The sequence below is a fragment of the Balaenoptera musculus genome, chromosome 1 (genome assembly GCF_009873245.2).
Source record: "Balaenoptera musculus isolate JJ_BM4_2016_0621 chromosome 1, mBalMus1.pri.v3, whole genome shotgun sequence".
Classification (NCBI taxonomy): domain Eukaryota; kingdom Metazoa; phylum Chordata; class Mammalia; order Artiodactyla; family Balaenopteridae; genus Balaenoptera; species Balaenoptera musculus.
Genome location: NC_045785.1, coordinates 146,094,052 through 146,117,397, shown reverse-complemented (window position 1 = coordinate 146,117,397; position 23,346 = coordinate 146,094,052). Strand labels below are relative to the sequence as shown.

The 23,346-nt window shown below is 41.4% G+C and overlaps 1 protein-coding gene across 2 annotated transcripts in view; it reads right to left on the bottom strand.

The window, feature by feature from the left end:
• The window catches only part of KCNH1 (potassium voltage-gated channel subfamily H member 1), a 418,364-nt gene that overhangs the window by 365,920 nt on the left and 29,098 nt on the right, over positions 1-23,346 (bottom strand). For both annotated transcript variants that reach the window (XM_036874642.1, XM_036874648.1), the window contains exons 2-4: positions 21,847-21,970; positions 17,985-18,091; positions 3,444-3,572 (exon numbers count right to left, since the gene is read on the bottom strand). In XM_036874642.1, the coding sequence (XP_036730537.1) occupies positions 3,444-3,572; positions 17,985-18,091; positions 21,847-21,970 (360 nt within the window). The remainder of the gene's footprint in view (positions 1-3,443; positions 3,573-17,984; positions 18,092-21,846; positions 21,971-23,346) is intronic.

Below are 23,346 nucleotides of genomic sequence, written 5' to 3'. Positions count from 1 at the left end.
CCCGCATGAAGACGCCTGGAGAAGGGTTGGCAGTTACAACAGCTTGCCGGAGCCTTCAGCCCTGAATATTCTAAATCTTTGGCCTTTAAAAATCTTCTCTGGAGTTTTACATTCCGTTTATTGTCCACTCTTGGCTCAATTTTAACTCTGTATTTACAAGTAAATACTAAATTTACTTTAGTGGATCTTTGAAAATGAATCTGCTCCTTTAATGTGAGATGATTCAGTGAGGTAAGAGAGAAAAGAAGAGGGGTGACTCATCCTTGGGTGAACAATGTAGAGAGAAAACTCTGAGCCCTACACTCTAATTCTTCTCTACCCACTTGCCCAAGGCTCCTGGCTTAGAAGGGCGGATGGGACAGAGAAAAACACCCCTGCAACCTACTCCCAATTATCCAAAGTACCAGAAAAGCAAGAGATAAGGAAGAAGTGAAACCCCTGGAGCCTCACTGAGTCTCATTTCAACCAAGAATTCCCACCTACTCTCTCATTCAGCCTTTACACACACACACACACACACACACACACACACACACACACACGTGCGCGCGCGCGCACACCCCAGAGCCGTTACCAAACAGCAAACCTAGCTTGCCTTCATCCCTTGCTCCATGCCACCTGTGGGCACTTTTTATCAGAGAGAAAGGGAAGTAGCCAAAAGATGAACAGGAAAGAGGAGATGAGGAAGTCAGGGGTCTGGATAATTCACGAAAAGGGTCACAAGAAATGATACACTAAATAAAAGAGGGGGTTCAGGGAGCATCCCCAGGGCCCATCACATGCGCTCAGGGCCAAAGGGGAGTTACTTTGTATCAGATGCTAAAATAGTCTATCGCCAATGATCCCATGTGTTCTCCCCTTTGTGTGTCGTTTATGGGAACATGTTAGGCACCAACTGGCTTCCTGAGTCACCATTAGGATGCACTCACCCGACTCCCAAGCCCCAAAGTTAGGCACAACATGATGAGAGAAAACAAAGTCATTTTAAAGACAATCTGAGCACAGTTGACTTTAAAAAGTCTAATCTAATGGTGGGAAAACATCTTGTATTGCTATGCCAAAAAGCAATTATCTGGGGATTTTCTGGGGTTTTCCATTATCCACCCTTCCATTCCATCTCAAAAGTGAATTCTACACAAGCCTGGGCCAGCAAGACTCTTAAGGCTCTTTATGCTAATCGAGGCACTGTACTGAAAGCCCCGCTAGACCTGCTGGAATCTCACAATGTGAGAACAACTTCCGAGAAGAAATGTCAAGTCAGGAGAATAATCCAGCCACATGGCAGTGTATTTTCCATCTAGATTGGACCCTTACAGCCAGAACTGCAGTTTATAGACTTACAACGATAAAGGCCTGGAGAATTATCATGCTCTTCCATTAACAACAGACTAATATAAAATTTGACCTTGTCCTAAACAGACCACCAAATAGAAGTGGGTCAGGGGCACAGTGACACGACAAGTGGGAGGGTCGAAACGTATCTGCCACAGCATTTGGAGTGAACAGGCTTATAAAGTCATGTCCTGGAAGAAATATTAAGCATGATCCACTATCAGCATTCCTATATTGAGGGCTAAAGAGTATGTACGTGTGTGTGTGTGTGTGTGCATGTGTGTTTTAATTTTTAGAAATCAAGTCATGTATTACTCCAATTTATTTCACTGACAAAGAGAATTAATATCTGGTTCCCTTGGCTAACAGGGAATAGGGGGTGTGTGTGTGTGTGTGTGTGTGTGTGCGCACACACCCACCAAAACCCTTATCAGCAAGGGAAATACATCAGCGAGGCAGGAAAAATGAAGTAGAGCATTTTACTCCTGGAAAATAAACCTCAGTGAGTCCCACTGCATCAATCTGATTTATCTCTTCTTTCAGGTTTCATGAGAATGCCAGGCAGACTCCTAGGTGGCATGCAGGGAGCATTCTCGGTTGACTCTGCCTATCCTACTAAACAATCCCTCACGTCACCTGAAAATGTTCCAGTGGGGATGATAAGGAAATATTCTGACTCAACTACATCCCCTAGTTCACCTTTTTCAGAGAAAACTTGCAAAAATAATTGTGAAAATATCAGATTACCTTTAAAACACTATTTATGAGTTTACTCAGTTAAAAAAGTAAACGGCCTTTCTAGATGGTAGCAAGATGACACTCATCATGAGTGAGCCTATCGCTGTGTAAGAGCTACCGCACTGAGAAATCTTCAAGTCAGAAACTAGAAATCAGGGAATCACAAATCTGCAGGAGAAAAGGAGACTGCCGGAGGGTGAGACAAGTTAAGAGACTTTATTTACATCTGCTCTGGTCTTGAACCCCAAAGGCAGGCTGTGATTGATTTACTGAGCTATAGATAGTTAAAAAAAAAAAATAGGATGCACTGGTATACACAGCATTGTGCTCTGAACTCTATAAATATTAGCATCCAAATGTGGTAGGATTTTAAATATCCTCAGAGGACACAGCCCCCAAGGGAGCAGCCACAGAATATTTTTTATTTCTTGCCATTTAACAATCACAATTTTGTCACATCGAGGATAACATGCCCCAGTTTGACTCTCTCATGAACTCAACTCTTATCTCTCTGCTGCGTCTCAGAAAACTGCAAGGAGTAAGGTTCTCTGGTAGAGCCGGAAAATCAGCCGCAGAGCCAGGAAACACTGCGACATGAAAGAGCTCCTGGCCTCCTGGTTATCTTCAGGGGGATGGAAAAGACTGCTGTGATACCTCCTAATCCCAAGCCTCTGGGAATGACATCTTCTGTATTTCCTGATGAGCTGGACCTCTTCGGGAGTATAGTTGTTCTAGAAATCCCGAGCCATCTCCTCTCCTAGGTCCCCAGTGTTATTTAAACCATACATGCATGTGATATGGCTGAGGTGAGTGCTAAAATATGTGGTCCCAGAGCTGATTAAATGACCCGTATGGGAATGTTACTGGCCTCATTAATGCCATGTTTCCAATGAATTAACCAGTCACAGACTTAACCAACCACAGAGGCAGAGATGTACTAAAATCTACTTTAACACTCTTAAAATGCTAGAACTCAGTCAAATCTAAAGAAGTTTATATAGAAATAAGATGAATGTGACCATGAATTGCCACATTTGGGTGACTGACATCTGTCATGTGAAAACCTGCAAAGATTCTGACAATACCAGAGGTGCCCAGTTACCTTCTTCTGTCTACTTGGAAAGGGTTAATCTACAAAGGTATGAAATTGATTCAAATGCCTTCCTAACCAAAGCTTTTTTTTTCTCACTTTCTTTTCCCTCAATACATTCCAGAACGATACAATGCTTTACCCAACACAAATTAAAGTTTAAATCTTGATCCTCGTGCAGAGATTGCCTTGGCAACCTCCAATTCTCTGTAACGAGAGACACACTATAGGCAAAAAAATAAAAAAAGGCATAAAATTATTTGTACAAATCAGAATTACAGACCTTTACATGAATCATCCTCAATCGGCTGTTTGAAAGCTGTTATGTCACTGAAAGTGCAAAGAAATAAAACCACTTTATCCTGTTCATTTCGAATTGGAGCAATTTTCACAAAGAACCACACAGGTGTCCCTGAAAGAAATACCAAAAGGTTGGTCAGTAATTTGCATTCTCACTTGAGGGGCTATGGAAGTAAAGACTTGGGAATGAATAGGTACAAATATTAGTTCGTTTTTAGAATCGTTTCATTCCTTCAGGGACTGGGTTTTACACCATTAATTTTTCCTCTTGCTGGAATAAAAGCTTCCATAGTAACTACTCAGTGGGGAGTTTTCTCCTGTTCAAATAATTTTGTAAGTGCAGATTTCTTAACCTTTGTAAAATGATTAGAAAATGAGTTGAAAATCCCTCCTGATCTAAGGTACAGAGACCTTAAGACTTACCTTAGACCATGTAGTGAACAAGTAAACAGGGGCCAGTTTGGGTATTGCCAGCCATGGCCGGCCAACCATGAAACTCAAATTTCCATTGCTAAAAGCTCCCAGTGCCAAAATTCAGCTTGGGAATCCATCAATTTGGCTCAATGGACCATGGGCTAGAAACTATGTTTCTAAATCTCTCTCCCCAGAATAAAAATCCCAGAGGTCCTATACAATGGCAAATAAGGACACACTGAGGAAGGAAAAGAATCACCACAATGATTCTCCTGGCAAAGGCTCCCCCAGAAAGGGAGTTTCCAGGTGGGTTTCAGCTGTGATTACTTAGTACTTTAGGAAGCTCAATGAATGTTTCAACTTCCAATCCTTGCTCCTGAGCTAAACTGGGGGATAAATGAGCTCTTCCAAAGCACTGCCCTAAACCACAGAAGGAGAAGGTGGGCAGGGCTCATCTGACTGACTTCTCAGAGAGGTCACTCACTCAGGTATCTGTGGAGAAATACCTGCACAAAGTCAGTCTCTGGCTTCCAAAAACAAAAAAAAAAAGAAAGAAAAGAAACAGATGTTTTCTATCTATTGAGGACATCACAGCAAGATCTATCAATCTCTTCTGTGATACAAAATTAAATGGGGCACAAAGCAATGGTATGTTCACCCCATCTTGTTCTTGTATCCCCGTTCCTAAAACAGCATCTGGCATATAAGAACTTAATAACTATTTGTTGAATTTTGCATAACCGGGATAATGCTTTACATACTATTTTATAACCATTTTCAAATTAAAATACAGTAAATATTTCCCCATGTTGTTAAGTATTAGAGAAGCTTCCTATGCACCAGGTGCTGTGCTCAGCATTTTACATATTTTATTTTAGGAGATAGCAAGCAAACAACTCACTGAATACTGGAGATGGAAATAGATCCCCAAAAGGTCACCTGGGTCTCTCTGCCTGCAATCACATCAAACTCTATACTATACAACAAGGACAGAGAGACATCTCTGATTAACATTAGGATTAACCAATTTTACTTAACAATTATAAGATTATATATCTGACTATACCACTTATTCATATGTAAGTATGAATAACCCCACAATGTACAGTCAAACAGGCAGCAAATGGATCAGATAGGAATACATTCTCCTTAAATCTTGATTATTTATATATTCATCCACAGTTAACTTTAAATCTCTATCCACTTCCCCTTCCCTTTTTAGCTGCTGGTTTCTGGGTACTCTTAGAAGACAAATACATTATAGTGTCACCCTAAGAAAAATGTGTTTTGAAAGGAAAATCCACCTTACAAAAATCAGGGGAATTCCCTGGTGGTCCAGTGGTTAGGACTCTGCACTTTCACTGCCGAGGCCCTGGGTTTGATCCCTGGTCGGGGAACTAAGATCCCACAAGCTGACTGGCGCGGCCAAAAAAAAAAAAAAATCACACATAGTGTTCCAAAATCAAAAAGAATATGGTCTCTGAGTTATCCACTGTTTTTGGAAGGTCTGTGTTACTATTCCTCCCAGTATCCTCCTCAGAACCTGCAGTGGGTTTTAAACCACTTTCAATTAAGCAACAGAAAACTCAAAAGAAAGCATCACACCAGTCGAGCCCACAAACCCACAGCTCTCAGTTGTATCCTAGCTGGTAAGACAAAAAGAGGAAAAAAAAATCTTTTCTTTTTGCTCTAAAGAAAACTAAACAATATTCTCTCAGCTGGGTAAACGAGAAAGCACTCCAAATTTACCAAACTAGTAATAAATCAGAAGAGAGGCCCCCCACTCATGTTGTCTAACACCAGAAGCCTCGTCTTGCTGCAATCCCCAGGACCATCCCCTTCACAGCTGCCGCCTATGGGCCATCCCCTGTGCTATACCAGCTGGGCCGGATATCTATGAACTTGTTCCACTTGGGACTGTGCCATCTAATCTTTATGACTACTAGGACTGATGACACTAACCCACATCTCCCAGATCACAAGAGCTACTGTATTTGTCATATTGGGAGGTCTTTTTCATTTTACCATAGCTCAAGCTCCCCATGAACTTTCCTCCATTTCAACAGGTCAATCTGTTTAAAGCTACGTGCCTCTCTCCACCACACTGTGCCCATTGCTTCCTTCCAGAAATGTTCCCTGACTAAATGCATGCTACTCTGATCATCCCATTTCAATATCTAAATATGTTTCTCGTGCCAAAAATTCATAGAGTCAGTATGTATTACTTTAAGAGTTCCTCGCCCGCTGATCACTCGGGCTTGTTGAGGGTAGGAACCTCTTTTCTCCTGCTGGTGTTTCCTCGTGGAGGCACATCTTTCAGTGTAACACTCCAGGCCTTTTCCCTGGGTTGGCAGTTTGGGGGACAAGAATTGGACATGTGTAGCCTGGCCACTTCTCCTCCTCTGCTTAGAGATTAGTGTGCATTCTGCTCTACTTCCCCATTCTATAAATGTTAGGGGAGAAGTCAAAGGGCAGGGGGGATGGCTGGTAGGAGGAGAAGCCTGTGGTTCTCCGGTGTTACCTGGGTTGGGTGGGTAAGTCTGATTCTAGGATTCACTTTTAGAAACTCACCTGCCCACAGATATAAACTACATTTTCTAGGATCTGCTTTACTAGCCATAAAGGTGGTATTTTAACCTCCATTTGCCTGATTCCTGTATCTCTCCCAATTGTTTCTGACCGCAGGCAGGAAAAGAAAGTGCTATGTATTGGGCCCCCTCAAAGCTTAACAGTTGAAGACTATTTCTGTAAATAATTCATAATGCACTCCAAGGGCAGGAGAACTGATCTACTTCCTCTGTCTGATGGTCCTGCACCCTTATTCTAATGGCATCCAATGCAGTGCTACCCATGGGGCGTCACATAGGCCATTACGATGCTCGACCCCAGGAGGCACCAGCCTGCAGCAGTGAAACTCAACAAGCTCTAGGAATGCTTGCTGAGTTTCAAAGAAATAAATCCTACTTCCAGTGTCTTCACAGTTACTCAGACCTGCCTCTCTCCCAAATTGTCACACCCAAACAATCTAGGAATGAAGAATGGGTTTAAATTTTCATTTCTGAAATTCTTCCAAAAAAGACTGAGTGCCTCTTAGATAGCACAGACCAGTCATTTCAACCTTTCACTTTTTAAGAGCGAAGGGTTTTTAACTAATGAAACATTACTCAAAGTCTCAGTACATGAAACAGTTCCTTCAAGCAAACACGAACCATTCAGAGCCCAGAGCGCCACCCACCCAGTTTCCCTTACACACCTCTGGATGCACCCAGGGATATTCAGGAACCCTTTGGCTCCATTCAAATGAAGACCTGCCTGGGGGCAGACGCCTGAGCAGTTGGCCTCCGGGGACCTCTCCTACAGCCCAGATTCTACAGCAGCATCCATTCCATCAGGATACAAGAGAGACAATGAATGCACAAATATTCACACACACACACACACACACACACACACACAATCAGGAAGAGGTTGAAATTCTGGGAAAAAACAAGAAAAGCAAGTACTTAATGCCCTGTTTCTGCAAAAAAGAACAAAGGGTCAATGATAAATTTTCTATTAAAGGCAGATCAATACACAAATCCAGGAGAAACACATCCTACTGATGGCAAAGGCTGCAGCTCTCTCCTGGATGAGGATGCCCAGTAGAAGGGGAGTTCCAGGTCAGGCTCCTCCTTCTGGTCACTCTGCGATGGTCATCCCTTATGTAGCTCCCTCGGGTTATGCAGTAATTAACCTGACAACCTAACCTGGCTATAGGGTTTCTCAACCACAACAGTCAGATAACAAAACAGCAAGGCTCAGGTGTATGAGAGAATTTTTGGCCTCCTACCCTGGACCTCCTCCCAGGTACTCTCTAGAGCCAGGCATCCAGGCCACATTTGACAGCAACAGAACTGACCAAGCCACTGTGATTGGCTCTTGAGAAGGGTTGCATGTGCTGGGCCATTCAGATGGGTCCAGAAACTAGACTAGAGAATGGCAGTTAGCCCCAGGAAACAGACCAATAGGATTTGAGTCAACTTTATTGAGACAAATGACAAGTGTAGAGAGGATGAGAGAGCATGAGGGGGGAAGTAGTGACCACTGGCCATTAGAACATCTGATTCAGAATCCCAAGCCGTGCGTTTGAGCTCTATCTCTTCATGTATTTTATGTCTTGGCCACACTACTTTAACTTCTCTCAGAATCAGTTTCCTTATTTGTAAAATGGGAATAATAGACCTACTTTAGACTAAGTTAAAATGTATGATGATACACAGATATTTAAAACTATTACTTTCCTTTCTTCCTTCCTTATAAATTCTTTACCTATAAGGTTAAAATGTTCAATCTCACCTCACAGGGGTGTTCGTATGACTTTAAAAGAGAATGTATCTTAAGGTGTTTAATGAAACTCCAAAGCTGCCTGCACCTGTTCAGAAGGAAAAGGGCCAATCTCAACCATAACAAGGGAAAAGCTAGAAAATTCAATGCTTAAGCCTCCATGTAATTTAAATTTGATTGAAGGGCAAAAAGCAAAACCTCAATAAATGGAGAGAGTTACACTGTTTGTAGATTAAAAGAATCAATTCTGTAAGATGTCAAACCTCCCTTTTTAATATATAAATTTAATGCAATTTCAATCAGAATCTCAATTGTTCCTTTTTTCATTTGTTTTTCTCAGAGCTTGATGAATTGACATTCAATTCAAACAGAAAATTAAAGGTAGAAGAACAGCCAAGAAATCTTTGAAGAAAAAACGTATGACAGGGACTACCTACTATAGTAACTAGGAGCCATTGGCAATGACCCTAAAACAAGCAATAATGAAGACGATAATATCATTTACTGAGTGCTTCCAATGGGGCCAAACCCTGACACATCATGGTTTACCTTTCACAACAACTCTGTGAAGTGGAATTGCTACTGTGACATTTTCCCCAATTTAAATATGGACAACCCAAGTGGGAAAGCATTTTAACCAAACTCACGTAGCTAATAAGTTACACAAGGAAAAAGAGGAGAGACACAAACCCATGAATGTGTGAGAACTTAGCATTTTTTTTTTAACATCTTTATTGCAGTATAATTGCCTTACAATGGTGTGTTAGCTTCTGCTTTATAACAAAGTTAATCAGTTATACATATACAATATGTTCCCATATCTCTTCCCTCTTGCATCTCCCTCCCTCCCACCCTCCCCATCCCACCCCTCTAGGTGGTCACAAAGCACCGAGCTGATCTCCCTGTGCTATGCGGCTGCTTCCCACTAGCTATCTATTTTACATTTGGTAGTGTATATACGTCCACGACACTCTCTCACCCTGTCACATCTCACCCCACCCCCTCCCCATATCCTCAAGTCCATTCTCTAGTAGGTCTGTGTCTTTATTCCCATCTTGCCACTAGGTTCTTCATGGCTTTTTTTTTTTTTCCTTAGATTCCGTATATATGTGTTAGCATACTGTATTTGTTTTTCTCTTTCTGACTTACTTCACTCTGTATGACAGACTCTAACTCCATCCACCTCATTACAAATACCTCCATTTCATTTCTTTTTATGGCTGAGTAATATTCCATTGTATATATGTGCCACATCTTCTTTATCCATTCATCTGTTGATGGACATTTAGGTTGCTTCCATGTCCTGGCTATTGTAAATAGAGCTGCAATGAACATTTTGGTACATGACTCTTTTTGAACTATGGTTTTCTCAGGGTATATGCCCAGTAGTGGGATTGCTGGATCGTATGGTAGTTCTATTTGTAGTTTTTTAAGGAACCTCCATACTGTTCTCCATAGTGGCTGTATCAATTTACATTCCCACCAACAGTGCAAGAGAGTTCCCTTTCCTCCACACCCTCTCCAGCATTTATTGTTTCTAGATTTTTTGATGATGGACATTCTGACCGGTGTGAGATGATATCTCATTGTAGTTTTGATTTGCATTTCTCTAATGATTAATGATGTTGAGCATTCTTTCATGTGTCTGTAGGCCATCTGTATATCTTCTTTGGAGAAATGTCTATTTAGGTCTTCTGCCCATTTTTGGATTGGGTTGTTCGTTTTTTTGTTATTGAGCAGCATGAGCTGCTTGTAAATCTTGGAGATTAATCCTTTGTCAGTTGCTTCATTTGCAAATATTTTCTCCCATTCTGATGGTTGTCTTTTGGTCTTGTTTATGGTTTCCTTTGCTGTGCAAAAGCTTTTAAGTTTCATTAGGTCCCATTTGTTTATTTGTGTTCTTATTTCCATTTCTCTGGGAGCTGGGTCAAAAAGAATCTTGCTGTGATGTATGTCATAGAGTGTTCTGCCTATGTTTTCCTCTAAGAGTTTGATAGTGTCTGGTCTTACACTTAGGTCTTTAATCCATTTTGAGTTTATTTTTGTGCATGGTGTCAGGGAGTGTTCTAATTTCATACTTTTACATGTATCTGTCCAATTTTCCCAGCACCACTTATTGAAGAGGCTGTCTTTTCTCCACTGTATATGCTTGCCTCCTTTATCAAAGATAAGGTGACCATATGTGCGTGGGTTTATCTCTGGGCTTTCTATCCTGTTCCATTGATCTATATTTCTGTTTTTGTGCCAGTACCAAACTGTCTTGATTACTGTAGCTTTGTAATATAGTCTGAAGTCAGGGAGCCTGATTCCCCCAGCTCCATTTTTCGTTCTCAAGATTGCTTTGGCTATTCGGGGTCTTTTGTGTTTCCATACAAATTGTGAAATTTTTTGTTCTAGTTCTGTGAAAAATGCCAGTGGTAGTTTGATAGGGATTGCATTGAATCTGTAGATTGCTTTGGGTAGTAGAGTCATTTTCACAATGTTGATTCTTCCAATCCAGGAACATGGTATATCTTTCCATCTATTTGTATCATCTTTAATTTCTTTCATCAGTGTCTTATAATTTTCTGCATACAGGTCTTTTGTCTCCTTAGGTAGGTTTATTCCTAGATATTTTATTCTTTTTGTTGCAATGGTAAACGGGAGTGTTTTCTTAATTTCACTTTCAGATTTTTCGTCATTAGTGTATAGAAATGCCAGAGATTTCTGTGCATTAATTTTGTATCCTGCTACTTTACCAAATTCATTGATTAGCTCTAGGAGTTTTCTGGTAGCATCTTTAGGATTCTCTATGTATAGTATCATGTCGTCTGCAAACAGTGACAGCTTTACTTCTTCTTTTCCGATTTGGATTCCTTTTATTTCTTTGTCTTCTCTGATTGCTGTGGCTAACACTTCCAAAACTATGTTGAATAATAGTGGTGAGAGTGGGCAACCTTGTCTTGTTCCTGATCTTAGTGGAAATGGTTTCAGTTTTTCACCATTGAGGACAATGTTGGCTGTGGGTTTGTCATATATGGCCTTTATTATGTTGAGGAAAGTTCCCTCTATGCCTACTTTCTGCAGGGCTTTTATCATAAATGGGTGTTGAATTTTGTCGAAAGCTTTCTCTGCATCTATTGAGATGATCATATGGTTTTTCTCCTTCAATTTGTTAATATGGTGTATCACATTGATTGATTTACGTATATTGAAGAATCCTTGCATTCCTGGGATAAACCCCACTTGATCATGGTGTATGATCCTTTTAATGTGCTGTTGGATTCTGTTTGCTAGTATTTTGTTGAGGATTTTTGCATCTATGTTCATCAGTGATATTGGCCTGTAGTTTTCTTTCTTTGTGACATCTTTGTCAGAACTTAGCATATTTAAAAAGAGCATTTCAAATTGGAAAGAAAGAGCTGGATGATAATAAATAGTGCTATAAAAGTAACAGAAGGAAAAATGGAAGAATATTTTTATTATTTAGGTAAGGAGAAGAGCTTTCTAAGTATTATATAAAGGTCAGAACCATAAAGGAAAAGACTGACAAACATTTTTTACTTCTATATGGTATTTAAAAAGTCTTTAATTAAAGAGAAAAAATTTTAATAGGCAAAATTGTTTTCAATATGTGTGTGATTTAGGATCAATATCCCTCACATATAAGCAGCTTCTTGTACTGAATAAGTAAAAGACAATCTATTGGTAAAATAGGCAAAAGACGACTGTTTCCTATTAGATTTGTCTTCACAACAGATTGTCACCTCCTCAAAGGCAGAGTCGGTTTCTTATATGTGGATCTCTTTGGCTCAAACCCACAGGCCTGCAGTAGGTAATCAATGAGGACTTAGCCGGCAGCTTCTCTTGCTCTAAGCTGCCTTTCCCTGGGCTTCTCTGATCCACAGCTCCCAAACCGGGGCCCCCAGCCACACCATGAATTGTGGAATCAGTCAAATGCTGGGGGGTGTTATCCAGAGGGTGGACTGCTTTCACTCAGGGCTGATACTTCTTAACTTTCTTGTTCAAAAAATGGAAAAGCTAATTGGCCAGCCCAAAAGTGGCCACCTAAATATTTGCTGAATGAGTTCATGAATGATGACTGTCATTGATATAAGAAAATTATCCAGCATACTGAGAATGAGTTAAGTCACAATACAAAACATACAGCAATTCTAAAATGCCCAGGTTTACTGGTCAGACTGGCCAATAGATAGAAAGAAACCTTTCAAATAAGCCAGTCTCCAAGATAGGTAATAGTATTACACACACTCATTCCAAAACACACCATGAAGCCTTCTGCTAATTACTTCCAACTCCCCAAAAGGTAAAATAAACATGAATGCCTATCACTAGCGGATCCTTTCTATAAAGTTATCCGTGTAAATACTAAAGAATGGGAGGGGGAGGAATCAAAACAATTTATTAAGAGTTTATAAAAAAATCAATAAGAAAATCACAAGAATTAAATAGAACATATGGGCAAAGAATCTGAACAATTAACATAAAAAAGTAATTTTAAATGGATACTAAATAGGAAAAATACTTCAGTCTCATTAGCATTAAAAATACTCATTAAACAAAAAAATGTAATTATAGGCAGTCTGATCATTTAAAAATAATACTATTCGGTGCTAGAGCAATTCAATGAGTCAGACACTCACAGTCTGCAAATGAACTTGGAAATGCGTTCACTTCTGGAACACAATTTGGCAAAATGTCTCAGGAACCTTGGTTCACATTCTTTAACACAGTAATTTTCAACTTCTAGGAAATATTTCACAATGTCGACTAATATCTTTGCACGAAGATCTTCACCTCAACATTATATTTAATCAAGAAAATTTAGAGCCTCATAAATATCCAACAATAAAGGAACTGTTAATAAAATTCCTTCTAAATTATATTTATGGGGAATTTTAATGATAAGGATATTTTTATGATAAAAAAATTAAATAAATGTACAATTTCAAATTGCATACATGTCAAAGTCTCAACTATGTAACACGTGCAAGACAAAAACACCAAAATGTTAATAGGCTGGTAGTATTTCTCCAAGTCTTTGAGTCTTTAGGGTGATTGATTTTCTTCTTTAAGCCTTCATATGTGTTCTCCATAGTAAAAATGCATTAATTTAAAAATCAGAGAAAAAAGAAAAAAAACATTCCTTTAAATGATGACATTTCACATTTTAAAATCTCAAATGGGGTGGCATTTCCCCCACGGGACTCCATACTGCTTTAAAATGCTGAAAGTTTCAATCTATTGAACTACAAATTGTGAAAGTAGCAGCAAACCTGCCTCCTCCTTTCTCTCCTCCCATCCATCTCTGTTCAGTCTGCTCCTCCCGGGCCAGCTGGTCAGTTCAGCCCCACAAGGCTTGCTCCTTGGCTCCGAAGCCCTCACTCTGAATCACATACCCCTGGGTCACTCGTCTGTTTCTTGGTAATTGTCAAGTTCCTTTCAAAGTCACTCAGCAAACATGTGCCGAGCGCCTCCTCTGGGCTGGGCTGTGTGCTAGACACTTGCCAGTCAGTGGGCTCCACTGGCAAATCCCTAGGCTCAGCCTCCTCCCACTTCCCCGGACACCTCTCCTTCTCAGCTGCCTCTTCCCCACCCCTCCCCCAGCAGGCCACAATCATCTTGCCACCGCGGTGATTCCTAACAGGTCTCCCACCTCTGGTCTCCTGTGATGCATTCCATCTCCACTCTCTAAGGGAGTCATCTTTCTGAAATGAAAATCTTATTATTACACACTTAACCCTGCTTAAAACCGCTCAACGCCTCTCACCCCACCCTCTGTCCCCACCACCTCTGCTCTTAAGACAAATTCTAAACTCTTTAACGTGGCTGCGTGATGGGCCCTTCTCAACCTCTCCAGCTACACTGGTGACCCATTGATTTACAGATTTATTTAATTACTCCATGAGTTCAGGTGGAACACCTTCTGGGTCAGGCACTATGCTGGGTGCAGGGGATCCAGCTGGTTATAGATGCACCCTGTAGGCGTGGAAGTCAGCCTTCTCTGCAGCTGCTTTCTGTCCTTGCTACTCAGAGTGTGATTCTTGGACCAGCGGCATTAGCATCACCTGGAGCAGAATCTCGGGCCCTTCTGCAGACCTACTGAATACAAATATATATTTTGTTTGATTTGCAGGTGATGTTATATATCCTGTCAAAGTCTGAGGAGTCCTGCTTTGGGTCTCTTCAAATGTCAGTGCTGCTCTCCCCTATTGCCCTCTCCACATGCCTTTCATCAGCCTGGGATACTCTTTGCCCTTCTCTCTGCCTAACTCCCCGCTATCCTCCAGTTTCTGCATGAATTTCCTGCCTCCTAGGAAGACTTCCTTCCCTGACCTCCTAAGTTAGGGTGAAGGGACACCCCCCATGTGGTGTCACCATCAAAACACTTACAGCTCTATACTATGATGCCGCCCCCGACCCCTGCAAACGCTGTGGGAGCAGAGGCTGGGTCTGTCTTTTTGTAACCACATTCCTAGGAGCAAGCCTAGTGTCTGACAGAGTATAGTCAGACCTCGCTTTATTGCGCTTCACAGACACCACATTTTTTTTTTAACAAGTTGAAGGTCTGTAGCAACCCTGCATTGAGTAAGTCTATTGGCGCCATTTTTCCAACAGCATTTGTTCACTTCATGTCTCTGCGTCACATTTTGGTAATTCTCACAATATTTCAAACCCTCTACAGCAAAAAGATTACAACTCACTGAAGGCTCATATGATGATTAGCATTTTTTAGCAAAAAATTAATTAATTAATTTTAATTGAGGCATACACATTGGTTTTTTATAGACATAATGCTACTGCACACTTAATAGACAGTTATGTTTACAGTATACCACTCTAACAACTTTTACATGCACTGGAAAACCAAAAAATTTGTGGAACCGAACTTACAATATCTCTGAGGTATGCCTGTGGTTGGTCAATAAAAAGCCATTAACAAAAACATAGAATTTGGTGCAACTGTAAAATACCCAGGCTTAAAAAATAACTTAAAGTTTCTAAATTCCTCAGGTGAGGGTGGATTTGGAGGAGTTGGGGACAGTGAACCGGTTCCTAGGAAGAAACCAACACTATCTGCATCTATTTCTGCTTCATGTTTTATGTACAGGCTTAGCCTTGGACGAAACCCCTGCCAGCCCACTGGACATCCTTGTGCAAATTAGAAAGAGAAGTTCCTCCCTCAGCACAGATGCAATTCTAGGCCAGGGTGCACTGAGGACCTAGCAAGCAAACTGGTTTCTGGTTGCCCCCATGCAGGGTATAGCCTGCACCACCATATGTGGTGGCCCTGCCTTGTGCCCCGACTAAAACCAACCCGGTCTGGAAAGAACAGCCATGGAGCAAGCACTGGAAACCAGGTCCTGGCTCTGCATGACCTCGGGTGAGGAATTTACCTTGTTATACAATGGAGATACGTAACGTCAGCCATGACTACTTCACAGGGCTCCCTCAACATTTTTAAATAGAGTGGCGTCATACCCTCCACAGAGTGTATTTTCTAAAATCAGAGGGTAAGGTAGAAGTTGCATATGACCACAATTGCTCTTGAGAATGCCTTCACATCACCCATGAAGTAGAGTCCATGCCCAGGCTGACGTGGCACTCTGGAGACTGCATGCATCTCTCTCAATAAGCCCACTACAACCTCCAGGGAGGGACGAGATGCTGATTCTTTGGTAAAAACATCAGTTGAACTGACTGGCTTCCATGCCTAGGCCATATCTACCTAATGTACAGAACCGGAAATACCAGAATCACCCACAGTGCGATGAGATACTCACAATATGAGGCCTTCAGCCCCCGAGGCAGCTGAGGGAACAGCAGATCCCCCCCTGCCATCTCATACTCACTCTGGGGTACATGCCCACTGAAGAGAATAGCAAGTAGAATCACTAATTCAGTTTTAATTATGTTTCCCTCTCTCTCCCTTTTATGCTCAACATGTATAGTTGACTTTGAGCAAGTTAAATGCATAGTCTAATGAAGCTTGAAAACTCTGAAGCAAAATATAAACGCAAGGCATTATCTTTGCGATACGCCTACCTGATTAGTATTCTGTGACGTAGGGAAATCCACACTGTTCAGGACACAAAGCTACCAGTGTGGGAAACATTTAACTCACTCCCTTAGTTCTGGGCACACGGGCAGAGCCCCTCCTCCCATGAGAAGGCACTGCTGGCGTGCTCCTGGGAACAGCTGTTGCTTTGAGTTGTGTCCCCCACAGAGGAAGGGCTGGCACAGAGCCAGTCACAGTCTTTCACCTCATTCCTCTCAGGCCTATTTGGCAAAATGTCTCAGGGTAGGAACTAGGGTAGGTCTCAAGGTAGGAACTAGACCTACTAGCTGAGGAGGTGAAATGGAGCAAGGCAGCAACTCTAGTGTGAAAGCACAGGACCAACCCTCTCAGAGTTGCTGATGCCCAAAGCTAATCTCTCAGCTCAGCGTCTGCACTGGCCACCAAGCAAAGAGTCCTCTCAGTTGCCTGCACCAACACTCCAGACTGAAAAAAAGTCCCAGCTGCTTCCAGATAAAAGCCACATGTGCCCACTGCTTTCCAGAGCAAAACATATCATCCTGAACACCACCAAAATAAACACTTATCCTAACGCGCCACCTGGGCCACTCTGGAAATGTTCTAGTGAACCAATGACCTACTTAGTTCAATCCTACATATAAAGAACAGGATTCCTTACAATCAAATAGTGTTTTTAAAAACAAAGCACTCGGGCTTCCCTGGTGGCACAGTGGATAAGAATCTGCCTGCCAATGCAAGGGACATGGGTTCGATCCATGGTTCGGGAAGATCCCACATGCCGCGGAGCAATTAAGCCCGTGCGCCACAACTACTGAGCCTGCGCTCTAGAGCCCACAAGCCACAACTACTGAAGCCCGTGTGCCTAGAGCCCGTGCTCTGCAACAAGAGAAGCCACTGCAATGAGAAGCCCGCTCACCGCAACAAAGAATAGCCCCCACTCGATGCAACTAGAGAAAGCCTGCGCACAGCAACGAAGACCCAACACAGCCAGAAATAGATAAATAAATAAAAATTAAATTAAATTAAAAAAACAAAGCACTCTTCAACACCTCTGCAGCCCTGCTATGGCTGTGTTTCCATACAGCCCACTTTCCATACTTCCAATACAATTAATCTCCATTCAACAGGAAACTGCTAAGAGAAAGCAAGTTCTACACTTGTGTATAACTATTGACCTAGATTCTTCATTAATATACTTGTAGAAGTTATTATACACAAAACAAATACAAATTAACAATACATTTTGACTAACAGTGATTACAGTATTAATTTGATTAATACTGTCTCTGACAGAAAACTGGGGTCACCAGGGAAACAAAATTTTATTTAGAAACTCTTAACTGGGCATCTACTGGTGTTACCCGCTGTGTTAAGTGCTAAAGGGAGATATATACAAAGGTGAACTGGGCAGAGATTCTAACCCACCTCCTCCCTCCCCACCTAAGAAGCCTTAAAGTCTACAAGTGCCTTAGGCCAACAACTCAACATAAGGAAATCAATAGGAAAAACACTAACTCTGGGCAGAAAAGAGATCAAGAAGTCTTAATTGGTTAGTGACAAGTACAAATGCTCCTGTGCAGAACAGTAACTCATCAATCCATACCATTTACCCCAACATACACACTGGCTGCAAGGAACAACATTTAGCTGATGGGAGAAAAGAAAACCTAAGACAGCAACAGAGAAAGAAGAGATACTTCACTCTTCCAAGCACATCAAGGTATGGTTCAGAATGGTCTGAATACTCACTGTTCTTCTTGTACATCAAAATTTCAAAGGAATTCATCTCATAGTTCTCAAATGTTTGCCGCACCTTTTCAATGGTGTCTTTATCAGTCAGCTCCCCGTACATAAAACTGCAAAGCAACCAAACAGTCCAAGTTAGATGAACAAGTATTTATTATTCTACAAGCATCTGTTACATACCTGCTCTATACCCAGCACTGTGCTATGCACTGTGGAACACACACACACACACACACACACACAATGAAAACATTTGTTCAATCAAAAACAATTTATTGATTGAGCTGGAATCAAGACTCCATCCCTGTCCCCCCAAAACTGACAGTCTAATGAGACACACTAGAAAACAGTAGATTAGAGAACAGTATGACCAACACATAAGGAATTACAGCACAAAGAATAGGCACAGAGCACTGTCTGAGTAGTCAGAAAAGGCTTCCCAGAGGCAAGTACAAAAGAGATCTAAAGAGCAGGTGGAAATCTGCTGAGAAAAGGAGGGAAAGGAACATTCTAGGTAAAAGATAAGCATGTGCAAAGGCACAGAGGTGAGAGGAAGGTTAATTCTGGAACCTGAATACGGTTCAGTTCAGTATGTCTGGAATGTAGACAGTAAGGGGAAAATTAGCAACAGGTAATATGGAGAGGTAAGCAGGGGCCAAATCATGGAGGAGACCATGGCATTACAGGTCAGGTGAAGTCATTTAAACTTTATCCCGAAAGCAACGCAGGGAGGGCCACTGGAGGGTTTCAGGCAAAAGAGTTACATAATGAGATCTGCATTTTAGAAATACAACTCTGAGAGACGTCCTGAGAAGGATGGCAGAATAAATTTGGACCACAGATTTTTCCTCTACTAATTCCTAACAAATTAAACAAAAGAACAGGAAAAAAAAAACCTACAAAAGGTCACCAACCAAACAAGAAAAAGGGCGCAATTTGATGCTCTAAACATCAAGACATACTGTAGCTAAGGAAAGAAAAGAAGATTCAGCAAACAGAAGACTCAGCCACTGTCTGTGCAGCTCTTTTTCCTACCCCACCACTAAGAAAGAAAAAAGAGCTCTGGGTTGAATAAATCAAGATGACAAAATTCTACAAATTCTTTCTAATACATCTCCACACTCCTCACATTTGGAGAAAAGTAAACTAACAGGGTAAATAAGCAGCCTGAAAACAAAATTAGAGAAAACCTCTGGATAGCAGAAGCTTCTGCCTACTAACACCGGTTCTCAGCAGAGGCAGGAAAACTGCCAGGACTGTCCATTTTCTTGGGTCCACACACTGAATATGGTCTGAAGACCGAGGTTTTTCCCTCTAGGAATGGGATAACATTCCCAACAACTAGGCTGAGCGACACTAACAAAGCGTGAGAGGAGAGAAACCATCCCTCAGTGGGGCTGGAAAAGCCAGTCCTCCAACAAAGGCTGCCCATGGACCCCCCAAGCATGTCCCCTGCCCACCCCAGGCCTTCAGACGACACCAACAAGGAAGGACAGCCATGCTCAGCCCTCAAGGCTTATGTAATGTGTAGAAGCAGTGGCGTGGGTTCCCAAACAATACACAACCCATCTTCTAAAACTGCTCATACCTAACTGTGCAATTTAGCTTTTTCTTGATGACTTGAATCATAGAATCACAGAATTTCAGAACTAACAAGAACCTCAGAAGTTATCAAGCACAATTCCTGAACCACCAAATCAAGCGCCATGCTCAGCTTGATACTGGAACAGGCGTGGGCTTACTGTGAGCTTCCAATTTCCATCACCCTGCAAGAAAAGTGCCCTAGCTATTGACTTTATGAATTCTGTGTCACTTTTGTTATCACGTCCCTTCCCAGCCCACCGAGAGATGCTATTATCTGTGGTTCCCTGTGTGCCCATCTCATGTAGTACTCTGCTTTGGGGCTGTGTTCTTCGTCTATAAACCAGGAAAACAGATAACCGAGCTTGGTGAATTACCTTTAAAAAGAAGGATAGATCAAGACTAAATTAGCCGTGCCTGAGAACAAGAAGATTTCTTTCTCCTAGGAGGTAAAAACTTAAGCTCTATAACCATTTTACTTAGCCGGTTTTGCTCTAAGGCCTTTTTAGCTTCCTCCCACTTTCCCTTTCTGAATGGATTTGCTAGATAAGTGACCTCAATTTATGTGATGGTGTATAGGCTGGCAATTTCCTTCACAAGGTAAAACCAATCCCTGCAAAGTGGAGTCTTCAAATAAATGAAGTGCCATAATTATGCCCAGCTTTCCTTACTCTTATGTACTTTTTCAAGTTGTAGTTTTTAGTGGTAGGTGTAAATTTCCTTTGTCTGGACATTAGATTTCAGATGCCTGCAATGCAAGAAATAAGCCAAAAGGCTCCTGAGCAATTAGGGATGTGGCTAACACAAAGGCATGTTTACTTTCCTTCTGGAGAAGGGACACCTTCAGGGAATTAAATAAGTTTCTTAGAGTTGTGTGTAAAAGAAAGTTGGCTAAATTATCCAGTTCTCTTATCTGATTTTCTTAAAGTGTCTGATTATAGCCAATAAGAAGCAAGAAAGGTAAGGAAAGGCTGCTCAAGTCACACGAAAAAGCAAAGCTCACTCTCCCAGTGTGCTGATTGTGTACGTGCACGTACAGATGGAGACATAGATGCAGATACACAGATACTTAAGAGGATAACAGCACACCAAGAATATAAGAGAATTCTATCATAATACTTGAGTCATAATTTTTAAACCTTTGAGGGAATCTTTTTTTTTTAACATCTTTATTGGAGTATAATTGCTTTACAATGGTGTGTTAGTTTCTGCTTTATAACAAAGTGAATCAGCTCTACATATACATATATCCCCATATCTCCTCCCTCTTGTGTCTCCCTCCCACCCTCCCTATCCCACCCCTCTCCTTTGAGGGAATCTTAAATTTTCCATTTCCCAGTCCCAAAAACCTAAAAGTTAAGAAAAATGATAATATTTTCAAAACATTTAATACTTTTCACCAAATGAGTTACTTGGCTGATTTAATACCAAGAAAATGCAACTTCTGAGAACCAAAGACTATGACTGGGTCAGATGGGTTTTTCCACCCTTTGGAGATGAGTTCACTTTTGGGTGTAGCAGGTTTAGGAAAATGATTCCACTGCATGCGAACACCACTGAAGACAGAAGACTCTGAGGAAGGCAAGGAGTGAGAGGAGACAAAGGCTGTGGAGCCAAGACCCTGTTGGGGCAGCGCAGGGTCTGGGTCACATGCTCCACACGACACCTTGAAGATGCTCTAAAAGAGCTTTTCTAGTGCCACGGCCCAAGGGCGCTGCTTGGTTAGTAACCCTGTCAAATGCACAAGCTGCACAGCACCCTTTGCTTCTGCCTTTGAGTCAGTGATCAGAGAGAGATGTGACAGCAGCAAGGCAGCAAGACATGGTTCTCTTCTCGTTTTCTGATGAAAAGGCCTATGAACAAGGCCCTTGTCTCCAACATGGTGTTTATTCTTAAAAAAACAGCCATACATGTTTTAAAATTAATTTAATCATCTAAAATCATCCATTTCATTTTCATTGATTTTATTTAATCTTCTAACTTTCACATAATTTCCATCTAAAACCTCATAAAATTTTGAGTTCACATTTTATTGATAAAATGATTTTCCTGAGTTTTTCTAGGTTTTCTCCCATCTCACTGACTGTAAATTCATTAGTTGTAGGGACTATGTTTTAGATCTTCTTTGATTTTCCCAGTACAGTGCGTGAACTAGAGATGATAGTGCAATAAATATTCCTGAATGAACGCTGCATGAAAGGAAATTCCCAAGCTGAGTAAGCCATTTTCTTTTTCCAAAAAGATACCATGAAAGAGTGTTGAACAGAACCCCAAACATAAATACCTGCAGGTACTGCTTTTTTGCATCACTTCCGCCCTGTGATAGCCAGACAGCTTGCAAAATCCATCATTGCTGTACACGATGGGCCAGTCCACTATCTGGGCATTCCCCAACACAAAATTAGTATCTGTTAAAAAAAAAAAAAAAGAAGAAGAAGAAGGGGAAGGAGAAAAGAAAAGGGCGCATGAGGCAAGACATTAGTTGAGATTCAATGAGGACATAAATAATAACCAATCCAGGTATTTTTGTTTCCCTCCAAAAAGGCCCTCTGAGGAATAAAGAAGAACAGAGCTTTAGAACTGAATATCTGGAATGCAAATGCTGAGGTTTCTGTACTCCAAAGGAAGCATGCTTAACCAACCAACCAACGTTTTCGGCAGAAATCCAGTGATTTCTATAAGACATACTCAAGTCCTAATTTTTCATCTCTGTGAGATTATGCTGGTAATGTGGAGCCAGAGAGAATCCAAAAGTAATTTCTTCTGCACTCCATACAGCATCTTGGCCCTGTAAGTCTTTGGGACAGAAGCTACAAACTGACCTAATTCACCCTGATTAATATTTGCTGATCCTTGGAGGAGAAGGCCTTCTTAGAAAGGCAAGGGGACAGCAGGTTGCCTCCTGGAATACACACACCAGAGAGCCTTCCTCTCCGTAAAGAAGTGACTAGACCCTCCTAATGCTAGGGCTCCATAGAACCTGATCAAGATGCTGGCAAGGACAAAAACTTTCTTACTAATTTTGAAATCATGGAGCCACAGAAAGCACATTTCAGAGCTCTTTCATGGAGCACGAGCCCACCATTCACTTGTGATGCAGGGATTAAGTAAGCCAGATATGTTGGGCTGCTTAGCGTGTTCTCACCACTTTCCCATTTTTAAAGATCAAAAGTCTTCGATACCTTTTGTGCTCAGGAAATCAAGTGTCCCTCTTTTCTTTTCAAGACCTTAAGCAAATAATATCCAGAACTTAAATATAATCATTATTTTGGCTTGGCTCTCTCCTCTCCACAGAATAATCACTGCTTCCACACCTTCCCCCCACCAAAAAAAGGAATGAAGAAACGCACATACAGACCCTTCTTTTGTTGTAAACCGGAGGGGGTCTTGTTTATATATGTACACTATGTGGAGTGGAATAATGGTAACGTGTAATGTCCTCATTTAATTGGGAGGTTAGTTTTGTTCTAGTACAGCATTTACAGTTTATGCACAATATGGGTAACCATCCTCTCCTGTCTACGTGGGAAGGAATAGAGGAAGGAGAGGCAGGAAGAATAGCTAAATACCATAATCTACTCTTTTTTCCGACATTTGGTTTGTTTATTAACACTTGCAAACATTCGAAAGCTTTTAGATTCGAGTGGGCAGCTTAGCTGCCACCAGCTTTAAGAAGACTCTCTGCAGTGCTCCAGCTACACAGCGTACCTGGATACCTGTTCCTTTCTGGTGGTCCAAAAGGACGGTCCCTACCTCACTGTGCCCTCACAATCTGCTGCAGCCC